This window comes from Aythya marila, assembly GCF_965140915.1.
Source record: "Aythya marila genome assembly, chromosome: 3".
NCBI lineage: Eukaryota > Metazoa > Chordata > Aves > Anseriformes > Anatidae > Aythya > Aythya marila.
Window position 1 is genome coordinate 114667172 of NC_139044.1, and position 18438 is coordinate 114685609.

The window sequence follows — 18438 nt, forward strand, 5'->3', positions numbered from 1 at the left end:
GCAGAGAAGTTTATTTAGAGCTGATTAAAACAAACAAACAAACAAAAAGATTTAAAAAAAAAAAAAGTTGTCTTACAGGGCACACAAACATCTCCAGAAAGCAGTTTCCTGAGTTTATTATTTCCCTGCTCACAGATAATCTTGCCCCCCCTCTGCTCTACCACACTGTGAATCAGTGAAGGAATAGTGATAAAAAACATATTTTTACCCCCTCAACGTGACTGAAAGTGCTTGGGAAATCATTTCTGATGGGGAGAACAGCATGTGCCCTTCTGGCTGGGGCACTGCCCCCTGCAGTATGTCACCCCACAGGAAGGACTGGCTCCTGATTTGGAGTTAGATGCTTGTTAGGGGTTCATTATGTGGCAAAAGCAAATCCACATAGCGCAGAGAGGAAGATTGCTGAAGTGGCTTTGGTGCCAAGATACTCAACGAATGTTTGTAGGCACCTCCTGAGCCCTGCCATGGGTTGCCCAGAGAGGAGGTGGAGTCTTGTCCTTGGAGATTTTCAAATCCAAACTGGCTGCAACCTGCTGTAGGTGGCCCAGAGGTCCCTTTCCCACCCCAGATCTTCTGGGATTCAGTGAAAGGCAGGCAGCAGGAACCATGCCAGGCACCTAAAGCTGCAGAAAGCTTTGGGCAACCCTGCTGGGAAACCCCACAGCATCCCTGCCCCAGCTGCTGGTCAGCATCTTTATCACCAGTTTAGCTGGAGGCATCTGGTTTCTTTCTTTCTTTCTTTTTTTTTTTTTTTTTTTTTTTTTTTTTTCCTTTCTTTCTCCTGGATTTTATAGATTAAGGAAAGGCAGGAGGCTGTGCAGGCAAAATTAAATTACAGCAGTCAGAAGGAAAATGTAAACCTTAAATGATCGCGTGGTGAACGGGAAGCCTCATCCTAAAGGCTGGCTTGGTAAACAAGCCAGGATGTCACCACTGCCACCCACCCCGGATGAAAACACTCACAGTGACTTATTTCTCCTTCATTTTCCCGTTTCCAGTTGCCCTGGAAACTTCCTCCTCATGCTATTCAGGGGAGCAAAGTCCATCAGGAAAAAAACCCTGCGGCAAGGGCTCGGGGTGCCAGGGCCACCCAGCGGCGCCCGTCCCCATGCCCCCTCGTCCCCTTTCCACCCGTGGTGGCGGTGTCCTTGGGGTGGCATCGCCCACCTCGGCTGTGCACACAAAGGCTGCACAGAGCCCTCCTCCTACACACAGACTGTGCTGCAAGTCCCTGGCAATTAGCTGATGCAGAGGGAGAGCCGCAGGGCGGAATAACCTCGTGCCAGAGCCTGGCTGCGCCAATTTGTCCATGTTGCAATTAATTCCCCGTCAGGCCGAGCTGGAGGTGGGCTGGGATAGGAGGAAGCTGTACCGGGTGCCTTGATCTTCTGCGGGGACCTCCTGCGAATCACAAAGAAAAAGGTAATTTAAAAAAAATCTCCAGACTTCACTTGCAATGGAGGCGTTGAGTACGGTGGGAAAAGCAGAGCCCTCCAGTCCCAAGGATGCTGGAGGCACCTTCAGTGGGTTTTGAGCCTTGTTTTCTGTCCCCTCTGTCCGTGACCACCACCCCAGCAGCCAAATTCCCCCCCTTGGCTGTCCCCACGTTTCAGATGGCATGCAGGGACACAGACACTGCAACCATGACTGAGGTCTAAAGCTTTTCAAACCTACACCAACCCTACCCAAACATCTCAAACCTGCACCTCTCGCCTACTGATGCAGTCACAAGGGCGTGCTTTGAATATATACTCTGCAAAAAAAAGAAAAAAAGCAAAATGGGGTTTTATACATATTATTTATGTCTTTATAGTCACAGCTTTGCCTTTCAAAACCCTTGCTCTCAAGAGCTTTACCCTTTCCAGTTGCACCGTGCACAGGTCTGAGCATTGCCCTCAGCACCTCAAGCCACGCACAAGGACAAGGACATTATTTTTCTGGGTCACAAACCCACAGAGACATTATTTCTCTGGGTCACAAGCCCATCCATTCCACCCAGGGGATATTTTCTTAAGGCATGGGAGCTGGCGCAGAGGAAGGGTGCGGGCACCGGGCTTGTGGCTCCTCGCACCTCCCACGCCCGAAGCGCCAGGAAATACCCTGCGTGCACCAGGGCTCAGCTGCTCTCAGACATTTCCCCCGCACACCCCCAGATATGCAAAGTATTTCTCACGCGTGTGTCTGCTTATATATTGCAGAGAAATGCTTATGCACCCAGCGGATGAAGTCGCAGCTAGGAAATGGAAAGGGATGGAGCCAGGGACAAGATCAAGGGCCAGGTCAAGCCAAGAAAGGAGTGATGCTGAAGTGTGCACAGAAGGAGCCCAAAGGCTGTTTTGCCCCACTGTGTGCCACCAGGCCAGGTTAAACGGGATGGTGGTGCTCCAGGAAGGAAGCACTGTTGATTCTGGCCTTTACAACCCATGGGACCATCACAAAAAGGACAAATCCCCACTTTCCCAGCTGGACCAGGCCCCCACTCCAGGAACCTGTTAAGGATTACCTACAGCAGGTGGATTGTGCTTATATAAAGCTATCGATTGAGCACACTAGTGCATGCCTTTCCATATGCTTGGCTGCTCCTCCCTTGTCAATTCTTGCCCAGGCAACCCAAAACCGCTCCCAACACAGAGATAAAAACAAAACAAACACATGCTTGCCAACAGGGTGGCACTCAGCTCCACCTCAAAATACCACTTTCAGCAATCCAGCATAGCCAGGCACACGAGCCATGCTCAATATTTCTTTGCAATGCTCCGAGCACACACCGCAGCCACCAAGAGCTCAACGCCTCCTTCCCAGAAAGGGGGAATCCCATCCCAGCGCTCCCATTAATGGCTCTTGCTATTTTGCTCTGTATTTCTGTCCGTTGGAGGTATTTCACCCAGCTTTGTGGTCAAAGGTTCATCCTTTCACCCTTAGCAAGGATTTCCGATGCCAGGCAGAGGGAACACAGAGCAGAAAACACCCCGTGCAGCTTGGTATACAAAATGACAGTATTATAAAACAGAAGCTTGCGTCCCACTAAGGTTTCCATTTGTAAAGCAGAATGAGGGCTGTGTTATTTGGGGATGGGAAGGATGTTGCTAACACAACAGGCCAACAGAAATGCCGCAGCTATGAGCCCTTCGCTTTGCGGGGCATCAGCTCAGCAGCTGCATCCCGGGAAACTGATACTTCGCACACCCCCAGCCACCCTCAAGGTAGCGTTTGCAACAGAAAGCCAAGTGCATTTCAGGCTCAAGGCTTTGTACAGGCTGAAGAAGCCCCCCCTGAACCCCAAATCTCTCTCTCTTCACCCCCCATCGCACCCTGCAGCCCCTGCTCCGAGCAAGGTGCCCCCCGAGCAGGGTGTTAAGGAGGTTAACACAGAGGCAGGTCAAGTAACAAACACCTAGTATTTATTAATAAATTAGTACACTGGAAGGCAATTTTTTCAGTTCATTCCCCTCTTCCCCCACTCCCACCCCTTCCCACAAGGCAGCACATGCCACCCTAGTATCGTAATTTCTTCAAATTGAGCATATTACAGACTGTTCATTACGGGAGCATAATAGTTGCAAATATAATCAGACAGACTTCTTATAACGATGCAGCTTTTTTTTTTTTTTTTTTTTCTCCTCCCCCCCCATCCCCTCCCCCCTTTTTCTTATTGATAAAAAGTGAAGTGTGATTTGAAGAGACTATTTTAAGGCCAGGCAGGATCTCGGGAGAACCTCCCCTTATCGGCCATGTCTGTATAAAAAACAAGAGACACGAGTGTAAAAGCGTAGCTCGGTAAGTCTTACACTGCAAGGAGAGCAGAACCAGCAGCCTTAGCCTCCCCGGCTCCAGCACCGGCGCTGTTACGACCTGCTGTCCCCTTCAGCGGCCAGGCAGGATGCTCCTCGCTTGGGTTCCCTTCCACCGCAGGCAAAGGACTGGTTTAGGGCTGTTTTCTATCAGTGTAAGGTCGGCGGAACCGAACCTTTCCTTTCCATTCAACCGCTTCTGCTTTAGCTTATGGGAGCACAATGCATTATTGTCCAGGTGAAAACCATACAATAAATAACCGTGCTAGTAAAACCGCAGCAATGGGCGTGAGCTATACGATAGCACATGAAAAAAGTCAGCTGGGAGTGGGAGGGGGGGAAAGCTTAAGATGCATTAAGAGAAGGTAACCAGCAACAATCGGCTTCGCATGTTTCACCGTTCACCACTCCGAGGCGGAAGGGAGGTAGCAGGAGACGTCGTTCAGAGGAACAGCTTTGAGAGAATTGAACCAGGCTACAGAGCAACCCCAGGGCTCAACGCCTAAGTGACACCGGCTTCGTGGTCTTTTAGTTCATTAACTGCGTTTTAAAGTGCATCGACTGATTTGATTGGAATGAGAACAAGACAAAAAAAAAAAAAAAAAAAAAAAAGACAGACTCCGAAGGGGGCAGAGGGTGCAAAGACTTTAACTGAGAGACAGAGTTAAGGTGGAGAGGCGCGACGCTGGCAAGCTGCCCCCCTCCAGAAACCAAGGACACCTCGAGGAAATACTGGCCATGTATTCTACAGCAAAACCCGCCTGCGCATCGCCGGTCGTCTTAACAAGTGCCAAGCTAGTTCTAGCAGATATTCGGAGAGTGCGTGGTGACCAGTGCCTACAGTAAATCGGGAAGGTGGCTATAGACGGAGTCCAGGAGGGTTTGGCTGGCTTCCTGGCTCTTGACGCCGGCGATCTCGAATAGCCTGTCCAGCTTGTCCTCCGCCTGCGGGATCTCCTCTATCACGTGGAGCTCCTCGGGGTTGAGGATGTGCAGCATGTCGTCGAAGATGGGCTGCAGGTCGCAAGGGTCCAAGCGCACCTGGCGCAAGACTGTGTCCTTCTTTTCTGCAGGAGGAAGGAGCAGGTGGTTAACAAAACACTCCCGTCCAAGAAGCCTCCACTCGGGTTCCTCCAAGGAGGAAAGCTCCTTGCAGACCCGGCCCATCCCCTGCTGCCCCCTCGGGGAAAAAAAGGGGTGAAGAAGGTGGCAGAAACGCTGCAGAGGCACTTCATGCAGGATCCTGCTAGATCAAATACAGCAGTTATAAATGCTGAATGGCCAGCACTGAGAAGCGAAGGTGGGAAGGGAGCCAGAAAAGCTGAATTCTGCTATTTTGAGTTGTTTTCACTGGGTCAGCTTCATTTCTGCACCCGAGTATAGATTTGTGAGATTGCCTGAGCTCAGTGCTCCACCTTTGTGAGAAGTTAAAGACGACTGAAGGCAGCAAATTAAATGCAGCAAATTAAACCCCCTCAAAAAGTGGTGGGTGACTAATGGTGATTTACATCTCACGTCACACAATGCAGCAAGTGGGACCAACGGTGAGAGGAGAATAGGAAAAAAATGTTATTTTTTTCATCTCATGCAATAACACACCCCAAGGACCACAAGCCCCCCTAGACATCCAAGGATGCTACACCTCTGACAGCACCACAAAGGAGTTCAAAACCTTTAAAGGCATTTTCCCTCCCAAATATTTGCTATTAGGATATTCCTGGTCTTGAATTGGCATGTGATGAACAGTTACTTTAGTGACAACACATCCCCATGGTGGGGAACATGCTGTGGTCACCCTTTGGGTACCACACATGGCACTTTGGTCCTCCCACGTCCCCAGGAGGACTTTGGTACCTTTGGTAATAAAGGAGCCCGTCCGGCTGAGCGCAGAGGAGCCGCTGGAGGTGGAGTCACACCGCAGGAGGGGCTCCGACTCGTCGACGAAGAAGCATTTCTTCTCCGAAGGAGAGGGCTCCACGGTGAGGACGGTGGCGTCAGGGGGGTTCGGGCTGGGGCTGGGCGTGGGGCTGAGCGGGCTGGGGTTCACCGGCAGCGCCAGCTTGTCGCCTTCCAGCTTCGAGGGAAAGGGAGAAGGGAAAAAAAAAAAAAAACAAAAAAAAAACCAAATTGAGCCATGAGGATGCTACATGACAAGCTGCTGCTCCAAACCATCCACATCCCAAAGGGAATTTGCGGCAGCTTTCAATACATCCCAGCCCATCCTGAGCACAAGACAGGAGAGCAGATGTCTGTGAGAGGTCACCACGTGCAGGGAACCTCCTCGGAGGGGACCTACTGACCCAGAACGGGCACCAGAGGTGACTTGTGGGGGACATCAGTGCTAGTATTAGGTGTATTGCATGCAGCTCAGCAGGCAGGAGGGGGACCTGCACCCCTGCTGGGAGCAACCACAGCACCGGGGTGGCATACGCAAAATGTCTGCCCAGGAATTTACTTACTTTAACTGTCTTTTCCTTTGCACTGTTCCTAATGCCCAAAGTACAGCTCCTAGGGGCTAAGTGCCATGATGACCTAGCAGGTGATCCACTCCCATCCCAAAAAACCTACTCCACAGCTCTCGTTTCTTAAGAACGAGGCATAGCCTGGCTCTGCACTTCCAACCAAGAGCGACTACCCCCTCGGTGAGGTCCACGAACCACGCACACTTGACCAGGGTAGCAATGCTGAACCACTTCTGGTGGCTTCAGATGCCAGTTCCTCACGCATTGCTGGGATTTCAGCTTTTGGGGACACAATGTTCCTGATTTACATCCACCCTGCCTTCCAGTTGGGATGCTGAGCCACATTCCAAGTTAATCATTTGTATGCCCTGTCTGGCCCCTGCTCCCGTGAGCACCCCATTAATGTGTTATGGAGAAATCCATCCCCACCTGACTCGGGGTCAGAAAGGACAAGCAAGGCCTCGTGTTGACCACACCATCACCTCTGCACCTTCACTTTTGCCCCATAACCCTGAAGCAAACCATCAGCCTGCGTTTGGCTCCACGGTCGCAAAGGCATGGAGAGCCCAAAGCGCCACGTGGACCTGTGGAGATGCAAACCCTCCAACTCATCCCATGCCTTGCATCCTTCTTCCCATGCTTCAGCAGCCAACATTTGATGCCTTCAGCATCTCAGCATCCCCTTGGGGTGGGGAGCCTCAAGCACAGCATTTTTGGTTTCTACTCCCACAGGCAGGAGAGCCTCAGGGCTGCGTCCCCATGTCCCTGGCCAGCAGCTCTGCCCCTGCTGCTCTGAAGACCACAGATTATTTAACATCATCCCAGACCCTGTGCCCTTGCTCGACACACCAAAGAGCAGAATTCTCCTCCTGCAGAGACCAGACATGGCCATTCCTCACTGCATCCCTTCACCTGCTGCCCAGAAATTAAACAAAAAGCTAAATCTGGACGAGAGGCAGGGCGCTGCAGAGCCACCTCCATGCTGGGGAGGGACAGATCCAGCAGCAGAGGCACAGATGTGCCCGTGCGTTCCTCATCTGTGTCGAGGAATTCGCCGCCCACAAATCACATGTCCACTGAGACGCCTGTTAGCTCACATCAAATTCACATTTCAGTCTGTTTGTGGAGGAATAAAAAGGCTTGTGTGGTTGTTTTCTTTATTTTTTATTTTTTTCCTTTTCTTTCCCCTTTTGCCCCCATTGAAAATAAACAGGGAGGAATTGTTCTGGCTCAGCGCGTTATGCAATAGGCGTGTTATAAATAAAAGTCAGCTTTAATTTTTAATTAAAAGAGCCTGCATTCTGCTCTCAGACTCCCTCCCCGAAGCAGTGCGCTGACGAGCTGCAGCCCGCTGCCACCAGCGGGGGAGAAGCAGTGCCTGGCTGCCCTCCAAGCTGCGGTGTGCTCCTGTTTCCCCTATAAAACCAAACAGGGTTCATTTCTCCCTCCTTCAACCCCATTTAGTATCCAGCTGCAAACCTGAGCCCTGATTTCCACACCAGACCTGGCTGCCAAGGACCCCTGAAATGGAAGGCACAGAGAAACCACCCACCTCAACCCTGCCTTCCCAGCAGAGGGGAAAACACTTCCCAGAAGCGTGCGAGTTATTTGGAGTTTAATTAAACAGCTGCTAAAGCACGCTAGAAAAAAAAAATCACCCGGGGTTATTTGACTGTAGGCGTCCTCGGAGCCTGAACCCTTGCGAATAGCTGAGCGTTCGTCAGCTTATTAGGCAAAGCAAACAGGATGCTCGGATGAGCGTTAATATTTAAACCGCGGGAGGAAAGCAAGTGGGAATGAGGGCTTTGAAAGGGCAGGGAAAGTAAAAGGTTGCTCTGAGGTGAAGCCTGTGGAATAGGTGTAAAAACACCATTCATAGCCTGTGACTCATCTGCTTGAAACCAGCGCCGCAATTCCTATTTCAAGCGAAACCACAGCAGCCGTGCCCCTGCTCGGGCTGGAAAAAAAATAAAATATAAATCCTCTGCAGTACTTTTGCCCTTCCAGAGCGACTGTATTTCTCACCTTTCCATCATCGTTAGAGCAGTCCTGCATTTGCCACTGAGGCTGCATTTGCACCTGCACAGACAGACAGACAGACAGAGCCGTTAGATGCGCGGTCCCGCGAGGCGAGGCGAGAAGCTGATGGCTTTTAGCAGAACACCAAGCGTGGCTTTGACGCATCAGCAACCTCCTGCAACCAAGCGCAGGTCCATCCTGCTGGGATGCTGAGCCTTTTTTTTTTTTTTTTTTTGAGCACTGCAGCAAAAAGTTTGCAATGCCAAAAAAAAATCCTGAAGGCTCTCCTGTATGCTCAGAGCTCTTTAGGATGCGGCTCTAACACACTGCAGCATCCCCTTGGATCTTGAACTGGCTGGGAGGATGCTCTATGCAGGGGAGGATTTCTGCAGGCTGTTCCCAAATGCCTTTTGGGGAGGGAGGAGGAGGACAGAAGTAGAAGGAAGGCGTAAGCCTGGCCTTGCATTCATTTTATGTAACATTTATGGAACTGCCCGGTGCCAGCACGGTGATCCCGCTGGCTCTGCTTGAACTACTTGGTCCAATTTTCTGGCTAAAAAACGTCTGCCTTCATTTTACTGTACCGCAAATAAAAGATCAGCTGGGACAAACGAACTGCAACCCCTCTGCTATTTTTATTTTAAAAATCAAATCAAATCAAAATCCCCCTGAGGTGATACCTCCTAGTGAGGCAGCAACCAGCCGATCATGAAAGCCCTGGGGACACAAAAAACAGCCCAGACCCCAAACCACCCAGCCTGAGCACCGGCAGGTCTCAACCTCAGACTGCATCAGCTCAAAACAACCCTTGCAAGCCGGTTATCAAGCTGCTGATCCGATCTGCAGAAGAAATGCTGAGGAGGAGGAATGCGTTTGTGTTTGCTCAGTCCAGGCGGCTCCTCCAGGGCTCGACATCGCCGTCTCCGAGTGACACCGGCCTCAGGAGCTTGGCGGCCTCAACCGTGGGAGGATCGAGCCTCAAACGCTGCCGGGAGCCGGGAACTGCTCCTTCTCGGCCAAACCCCAACCCTCAAAAGGCCACGTTTGGGGTTGGGTCAGCCCGGCTCTGGGCACGGAGCCCACAGCAGCTGCCGCCCGTGCTGGGGTCAGGTCGGGTTTTTCCTGCCCAACACAAATAGGGATGAAACAGCCGCTGCTTTTAGAAAACAAGCACAATTCCCAAGGAGGGGAAACCTCCGCAGAGGGAGACGGTGGGGTGATCAGGTCAGGCGGCCACGTGTCATCCCGGAGGGGATAAATTTAGAGTTGAGGTCACGGCTTCCCGGCTTGCCAGCCAACAGATGACACCGGGCAGACACCAGGCCCGGGCTGTAGGCCTCAACACAGAGCTCATGGAGGAGACAGGAGGAGAAATACCAGTCTGCAGGAGCCCTTAAACCTACAGGACACCCTCACGAGACCACCATCTGGATAAAGAGCTGGATAAAGAGCATCCAAACTCAACTATGGGCCGAAGAAGTCACTGTCTCCTTTGTTTTTTTCTGATCCCGCCATCTTCCAGTTTCTCCTCACACTCCTGAGCCCAGTACACTGCAAACCAAAAGGAGATGGGGCTACAAAAGCCACGAAACCTCAAACCCAGCTGCACCTGCTATGAAGTTATATTTGTGCTTATCTCCAGTTCTCCAGCCTGGTTCAAACACAGCCTCGGTTCACTGAGAACTGACCCAGAGTTTAGAGCAAACCTGCCAAAAACCGGTGATGCCCAGTCCTGCCACCACTGCGAACCCAACCAGCCCTACTCCTTCCCCTGGCTCCTAGCCACTTCATACTGCAGCTTCGTGCCAACACACAGTCAAATTACTGGCCCCAGCCCAGTTCTGCTTTGACAAAAGAGGAAACGAAGCAAATCCACAGGAGACTGAAACCGCCCGAAGCCAGGGCTGGATGCAAACATTGTTGCGCCAGCCTCCTGACCCAGAGGTTTTGGCCTGCAAAAGAGGAAGAAAAGGCCCCCAAAAGTGCTGCCACTGCCTCACCCAGGGCTTTCACATCCCTCTTCTGCCCAGCAACCCCAAAAACTGCACAGCTTAATGTCGCACACTGCTAACACTGGGCTTTTCCTCTGCCATATGTGCTGATTCACAGGATTATCTGCAATGGGAAATTAGCAATGGACCTAAATCTCACTGGGCTCAGGGCTGCAGTTCTCCTCTCTGTATTCAAGCCCCTCCATGTCTCTCCTATTATCTATTATTTTGCTGCTGAATACCCCAAGCAAGGCTGCCTGCTTCCCTCCATCAGCTCCCCAAAAGATCTGGGGAGCCAGCAAAGCCATAAATGTGACGAGCTTGGAGCCGCGCTCTCAGTAGCAAACACAGCATGGCTTACAGGCACCACTCAGCAGCCACCTGAAAATGCTCTTATCCCCCAAATTTCCACTCGGCGTCCATGCCGCATTGAACTTTTCCACTTCTAACCCCCAAACTGCAATCTACAGGGGCTGCAGTGAATTCTCCCTCTTCTCCGCCCTTCGCCTCCCTTTTTCTGCTGCCGTCAGCATCGCTAACCTGGGGTGTGCCTGGGCTCGCATGCTGCCCTCGCAGCCACCCGTCTGCCCTAGCAAGCATGCCTGGAAGGGCAGAGATTTTGCAAAGCCTTCCCTACGAGCTGGAAAAAGAAAGCCTTCGTTGCCAGTGCTGAACGGGAGCCGTGCAAACTCAACATGCCCCAAACCCCTTCCCGCAGCCACCGTGCTCTTCTTTGTTTTCTGGATCAGCGACTGCTGCAAAAACTTGTGAAGTGATTCAGGGGGCTAATCCAGTTTTAACCTAAATTCACGCAGTGTGGTGTAAAACCAGCATAATCTTTTGTTGCTAAAAAAGCTGTCAAGAATTCAGTGGAGCTCTTCTTTACGCAAAGGAAAGTCTTCATGCCACATACCACAATGCTCCAGAGGTTTACATTAATTCCCTTTTCCTACGTTATCAACAGTTGTAAGTATTTATATTTCAGAGCCCCAGAGGCTCCTGTGGGCATGGGGCACTACGAGAGCAGCTTTGCTCCTGTAGATTGCACAGGCTGAAGATGGAAGCTGGATACGGGATCTGGGACAAGGATGCAACAGAGAATGGGGTGGTGAAGGAAGGCTGGATTTAGGGTACTGATTTGCAGCCTGAGAGCTATGTCAGCTCTGAGCTGGGGGTGTTGGTGTTTTCTTCTTCACCTTACCCTACCATAGCTGTTTTCTGCAGGAAAGGGGGATTTCCAAGCATTTCCCCATACCAGCACATGCTTGCTGCTTGCTCCTGCGCGCACAGTGCTGGCACCGCATCGCCCCGCTAGCTGCCATGTGCATTACTGAGTCGCTTACAGGAGCCCTCACTCCCTCACAGCATAAAAAGCTCTTTTTATTTTATTTTTATTTTCATTTTTTTTTGGCAAGACTGCTCCCACACGGCTCATTGCTCGAGGGATGTAACGCAGCACCGACTTCTGCCACGACTCCTTCAGATCAAACCAGTTGGGTGCAGAGAGAAACCGCCTCGACCCGGGCTGTGTTTGGACAGACAACTTGTTGAGAGCCAAACAGATTAGCGCTAATTAAAGGCTTTCATACCAGAGCAATTAAAAACAAACCCAAACAAAACCTCAGTGTCTGCTCCCAGCATTTAGCAACAGGCTGCCCTGGCCAGGACTGCCGCGATGCAGCTCAGCTGTGGGCTTGAGGCTCCAGGCCTTGGGGGCTACCTTGCACAAGACGCTTCCCACAGCTTTCTGCCTCTCTCCGTGTGTCCCAGAGGGATGGAACAGCCCCTGAGGCTTTCAGCATGCCCAACCTGCAGAATCTGACTCAAGGAAACGGGTTACAGCAGGTAATACCTTGCAGGATCCATGCCCTAGGGCACTGCTAGGATTCAGCATCCCACGCCCTGCTGCAGCGAAACCACCAGCCTTCAGGAACAGCCACAGGTATGGTTGATCATTACAGACTCATCCGAAAAAAAACCCAAAGGATAGATGGGGGAAGAGAAAGTGCCAGCTTGGGTGAATTTGTTAAAATAGGCAGAAAAAAAAAAATCCCACTTTCTACAGGCAAAGCAGACAACATGCTTGTTTTCCTCTTAGCACGAAGATGAGGGTTTTGTGTCTACTGGGATTCTTTAAAAAATGAAATCAAGCACTTAAAGTATCTCAAACACAGTCAAATCCTAGTAGACAAAGCTTTGAGCTGCTCACCAGAACACCCCTGAGGGGCCCTGCAGCATCTCCACGTGGTGAGCATGAATTCCCCAGCGCCTTCTACCCACTCAGCCACCACAGCGATTCTGTAGGGTTTCCTCCCGGGAGGCTGATTGTTTTTTTCTGGCCCAAGTTTCCAAGCACCTTGCCTAACAGGCACAAGATCCAGAAAGCCTGTGTACAAGTATCTACAAGATCAGGGTTTGCTTATTCTGCAAAATATCCACTCACTGGATTTTCAGATTAATGGGCACTCATCTAAGCAAGTTCCTCAGTCATCCGAAGTCCAGGGTCTCAGTGGGTCACCCTATAAAGCCAATTCCCAAAGTTAACACCCTCTTTTTTAATTTCTTTTTTGTTGTTTGAGAACAAGCACTTGATAATCCTGGCAGAAACAGAGCAATGTTCAAGAGCATTGAACGCTGCACAATCTAGGTCTGTTAATTAGATATTGTGCTGACAAACCAACCCCAGGTTTTATCTGATGTCCTAGCCCAGCACTTTACTGTAACACTCAAAACAGTAACCAGGAGAACAGAGTTTACTACCTGCTCGAGGAGACCAAAAGGACAACGTGTCCTCCTGGCACATGGCACAGGCTGGAAGCTTTATCCACATGTACCAGAGACTTGTAAGACAACAAGTTTGTTTGTTTTTTTTTCCCCTCTGCCTGATTTCCTAACTATAATTTTGTCTCTGGCTTTCACTTTTAAATAAAAAACAAGCAAAAAAGCCCACCAAAAATCTTGGAGGATGGTAGGAAATGGAGAGCGTGACATACTGGAGTAAGAAGGAATAAAACAAATTATGAAGCACTTTGCTGATGAACTCAATGCAAGCCAAGGACTTCCACTAATACATAGAAACTGGTTTTGTGCTGTGGTTACGAGAGGCCAAGATGTTCAGAACACAGCTGTGCTACACAAAGTCATGCAGGGTATGCAAAGGGGCCAGAGGCCTGCTCAGAGTGGCCACCTGGGGATGGCCCTGCCCCAAAAAGGGGATTTAGGAATCCCCTGCCCCACAACCTTCACTACGTACAACCATGAAGGTGCCTTGCCTGATCCCCACAAGCTGCACGCAGAGGTTTGTAGGAAGCCACCTGCTTCTCTTTGGGTAGAAATCACTTCCAAGACCAGCAGGAGGTGTTTCATAAACTGGTTTAGGGGAAAGAGCCCTCCATTGACCTCCCCACCTCCATCTATGTATTGTCCCGTTGGCTTTCACGTTCAGAAAAAGCCCAATCCACCACCTTCCAAAACTTCTTCAGAAGACCACTGAATTACAGTCCCTCAAAAAAAAACAAAACCAAAAGGTCCAACAGCTAGGGCAGCAGGTAGCCAAAACAACCTGAAAAGGTCACCAGTGTTGGTTTTTGATCTGTGTTCCCAAAAACATCAACCCAGCCAAGACCTTGCTACAGGATATCCTGCAGCCATTATTTATTCTCCAAAATTATGGGAAAGCCTGTTCTATAGTCAGAGCTGCTGCAGAAAGGCGACAGTTCTGGAGGACAGCACACACGGACCCTTTATCTATGCAGGGGACATGGCTGTCCCCATGCCACCAGTCACCACCATGGAGGAAGCAACTCACTGCTCCACAGTGGCACCATTTAGAGCTTGAGGATGCTTGGCTCTTCCCACAAAAACCTGGTGATTCAGTAACAGCATTTACATGTGAGTCTAAAGGGGAATGCTGCCTCCCCAGCACAAGGACCAGGTCCTCCACATGACCTTCAAAGATACACACACAAACCACTTCCTGGTGACCTTCAAAGATACACGCAAACCAAAACGCACGAGACCTGAAAGTTGATCAAAACTCAGAGAAACCTCACTCAAAAGCTTGACAAAGCTCTGCTCAAAAGCAACACAGGGCATAAACATAAGCCTTTGAGGAGCTCTGGGGAGAAACAGTGGTCCAGCTACTTGGCTTTTTTAGCTAAGCTGGAGACTACAGCTGAGTCCCAAGCACCCAACCGCAGCAAACCAAGGCATGCAACGCGTCAGAGAAGCCAGCATGAAGCCCAGCCCGGCATTACCGACGTGGTATCCTCCATCAGGCCTCTGATCTTCTCCACCACGTCGTTGCGGCGGTGCTGGCGGAGGGCACTGATGAGCTGGGCCAGGCTGGCCTCGGGCCCGCGGATGGTCCAGTGCTGCAAGGCGGCGTAGGCGCGCTCGTGGTCGGCCGCGTAGCCATTGGAGAAGGCGGCCACCTCGCGCTCGCTGGCGTTGCACAGGAACTGGTAGATGTCCTTCCACTGGCTCCCCACCTGGGCTGCCACCAGCTTCAGGATGTCAATGCCTGTGGGGGACAAGAGCCACAGGTGAGGCATGGGGGGGCCGGGAGGCTCAGAGACACACAACGTTGCACACATAAGCTCCAGGAAAAGGTTTTCCTGTCCCTAACCTAAACAGGCACACTTTACTTTTTGTTTAATAATGATTTAAAAAAAATCCTCATTTTAAATAATAAATTAATATTTTTTTAAAAAGAGTATTTTAAGCAAGAGGGAACAGCTTATGAGCCTGGGGTGCAAGGAGCTTTGCAGACAAGCAGCCCCCATAACATGTTCAAACACATTTCATAGAATCATCGAATCATAGAATCATCAGATCCCAGAATTACTAAGGTTGGAAAAGCCCTCCGAGATCATCTGGCCCAACCATCCCCTACCAACAAAGTCACCCACTACACCATGTCCCTAAGCACCACGTCCAACCTTGCCTTGAACACCCCCAGGTACGGTGACTCCACCACCTCCCTGGGCAGCTTGTTCCAAGGCCTGAGCACCCTCTCCATGAAGGAATTCTTTCTAACATCCAGTCTAAACTTCACCTGCCACAAACTGAGGCCATCTCCTCAAATCCTATCACTTATCACCCAAGAAAGGAGACCAACACCCTCCTTACTGCAGCCTCCTCCCATAGTTGTAAGAGAGCCAGGTCTCCTCTCAGCCTCTTCCCCAGACTAAACCCTAATACCCTCAGTTGCTCCTCATAACTCTTGTTTTTCTAGCCCCTTTGAAGAGCAAGAAGATCAGGATTTCCCCCAGAAAAGCTCTTGAGACACATCAATTCAAGACTGGGAGAATTTCCTCCCTTTAGCTTTGGGAGCAATGCAAACAGCACTCCTTGCCTCGGCGGTCAGGCATTACACCTTCAAATAAACCCATTCCTTCCCCCTAAAAGCTTGTGTGGTCTGTTTTCACCCAGCTGAACACCACCTTGTTCAGAACAGCCCCACAAATGGGAGACTTCGAAGATCTGCAAGAAGCAGCTCACTTTTTCCACAAAGTTACCATACCTCGGGAATCCCCACGAGCCAGCGTTCCTCCACGGCTATGCACACCACTTCCCCTTCCAGCTACAGACACAACATCTCTATCAGCAGAAACAGCTGCCATGGGGAACACTACGCTAGAGCCAGGGCCTTTCCTGCTGTAGTAAAAAATTAGCAATTTTTAAAGCTGTCTAGGCCCAAACCTCCAAAGTGCATCTTCAGGTCTCAGCCCTGATATAGCTAAATATATATTATATAGCTAAATATATACTATATAGCCTGATATAGATATTTTTGACCAAACCCTCCTTCTCTCTGTTAAAGCAGGCTTATCAATACCTGCCATATCAAGACACCAGTTGTTCTTTTCGATCTAGATAAGGACGTGGCATTTTCCAGTAGCCACCAGCCTCAGAGTATCCAAAACCGGTGTTCGACCCGCTCTACAGCAAAAACCCCAAAACCCAGACTTTTACAAGTTTCTGCCCTCCTCCCATCACAATCCCGATCCCTTCCTTCCACAGATTTAAGAGCGAGACCTGGTGATGGGTTGGGGACTGCAGCTCTCGCTCTGCTTCTCCTCTTCCTCCCCCTAGGAGGGTTTGCCCCAGCTTGCTGCTGGAAGGAGCTGGTGGTTTCCAAAATACGTGTGTAATTTTTCCCCAGCCATCCTAGCTGTGTGATTGCTGGGCTTTGTCCTCACACAAAACCTCAGCCCACCAGCCCACCTGGGGTAGGTTTGGGGGAGAGGGAAGGAAAAAATAATAGAAAAAAAAATAGATGGGAAAGGGGAGAAAGACTTTGTCATTATTCAAAATAAACCCAAGACAAAAGAAATGTTCCCCAGCATTAAAGAACAAAAAAAAGGCCTGCCAACACGCTATTGTGCTTTATGACGGGGCTAATTATCCGAGGCACATAAAAAAATGTTATTGCCCATAAAATCTCAGCACGCGGCCGCCAGCAGCCATAGCAGGCGCTTGGTCTGGTCTCATTGCGTGAGCGGCTGTGGGAGGCAAGGAGCCGGCCGCCCTCTGTTCAAGTCGACACAGGTCACCTGTGTGCTTCCCAGAAAATCCCAAATTCCTCACCCTCGATGCCTGTGCATGCCTGCAAGCCATCTGTATGGCACAGCAGCCACACGCACCCTGAATGGTGCCAGCAACCAAGCCCTGTGCCTTCGGGCGCTATGGAGCAGGGCTTGGAAGCAGCACAAACGCAAACTGGGGTTTGGGGTTGGATCCTTTAAAGCAGCGAACGCAACAGCTTCTGGGATAAAAGCAGCAAAGAATCTCAATTTTGTCATTCAATCCAAGGGAAAAATAAGAGTTTAGCTGGAATAGGAGGGTAGGGAAAGCTCTGCAAAGCTTGTGCACCAAGATACAGGTGGGAACGCAAAAAGGGACGAGCATGGCTGATGCTGCTCATGTAGGGTACCTGCAGCACGCTGCTCGATGGTAGGTAGCATTAAAATGCAATTGCTGTTTTACAACCCATGCAATGCACCGAGACTTCCCAGGAAAGGAAAAAAAAAACATATCACCTGCTCCTGCCTACGCACTCAGTGCTGATAAATCCCAGCCTTTATTGCTGTGGCGGGGAGAAAAGTTTTCAGCTGGCTGAAACTTGATTTGCACTGGCTTTACACGGCATCTCGTCCGGATGTTCCTGATCGAGATTTACAGCACCAAGCAGAAATGCGCCTCCTGACGTTTTCCATTTTGGTGTATTTAATCTCCCAGTTCAACAAAGTGGCCCCACAAACATGTTTATATCTCCTGGCAGTGATATCACAGGGCACCAGAACGCACCGCGCAGCGGAGAACTTAATGGCGTGTAATAATCTTTAGAGAACAAATGTTCCATTAAAAATGAATTTGGAAATTTCTACCTTAATACTATAAGAACCTTAAACTCATTTTCTCGCAACTATTAAATGAATTTAAGCCCCATATGCTCGCTACCTCCACTAAAATGTTGTGCAAACACAACCCCGAAGAGATATGGAAGAGACAGACTTGAGCACAGATTTGGCTCGAGTCAGTTAGAAAACCATTTACTCCCTCTGTTCTGAAAAATAAGATTAAAACCAGGACATGACAAGTTGCTGCCGCACGCTGCCAACTATTACTGCTCCAGCCATTTACAGTAACTTAATTCAGTTGTTCAAAACTAAAATAAAATGTTAATGCTTCTAATAAGTTTACAGTCCTGCTATTTCCATATCTCTAGGACCCTTATGAAGTCACTCTGTGGAGCACTAATAGGGCCGGAGCTTCCTGGTGGGATGGGACAGGACAGTGCCCACCGGGGTGCAGCACATTTCTCATTTCACCTACATGAAATCTGTTCTCTCCCATCCTACTAGGAGCATGGCCCAAGGAACCTCAGGTCTTCCCCACCTGCCGACCACGTGGATCTTCTTCCACCATGCTCATCCACATGCTGAAGCCGGAGCTGTGTCTGAAGCCCTTTGGAGGTGAGTAATCCCAAGTAAAATGGTTGATCTCGGCAGGGACAGAGCTTGAACCCATCCGTTTCGTGCTTCCTATGGTCACAGCCACGTTGGCATGACGCTAGAACTGTTCTGAGCTTGTGGATAATGGAGAAGAGCCTGAGGAGCCCTCCCTCCTGCAGGAGGCCCTGTGGTCACATCTCAGGAGGCTTGGGACCAG

The 18438-nt window shown here is 50.2% G+C and overlaps 1 protein-coding gene across 3 annotated transcripts in view; it reads right to left on the reverse strand.

Moving 5' to 3' along the window:
• Window positions 1-3483: 3483 nt before the first annotated feature.
• TNFRSF21 (TNF receptor superfamily member 21) overlaps window positions 3484-18438 on the reverse strand; it is a 31657-nt gene continuing 16702 nt past the window's right edge. The window contains exons 4-7 of one of the 3 annotated variants that reach the window (XM_082755610.1): window positions 14520-14785; window positions 8279-8332; window positions 5646-5865; window positions 3484-4858 (exon numbers count right to left, since the gene is read on the reverse strand). In XM_082755610.1, coding sequence (XP_082611736.1) covers window positions 4629-4858; window positions 5646-5865; window positions 8279-8332; window positions 14520-14785 — 770 coding nt within the window. In that variant the 3' untranslated portion in view covers window positions 3484-4628. The remainder of the gene's footprint in view (window positions 4859-5645; window positions 5866-8278; window positions 8333-14519; window positions 14786-18438) is intronic. The other 2 variants (XM_082755611.1, XM_082755612.1) reach the window with 2 other exon arrangements.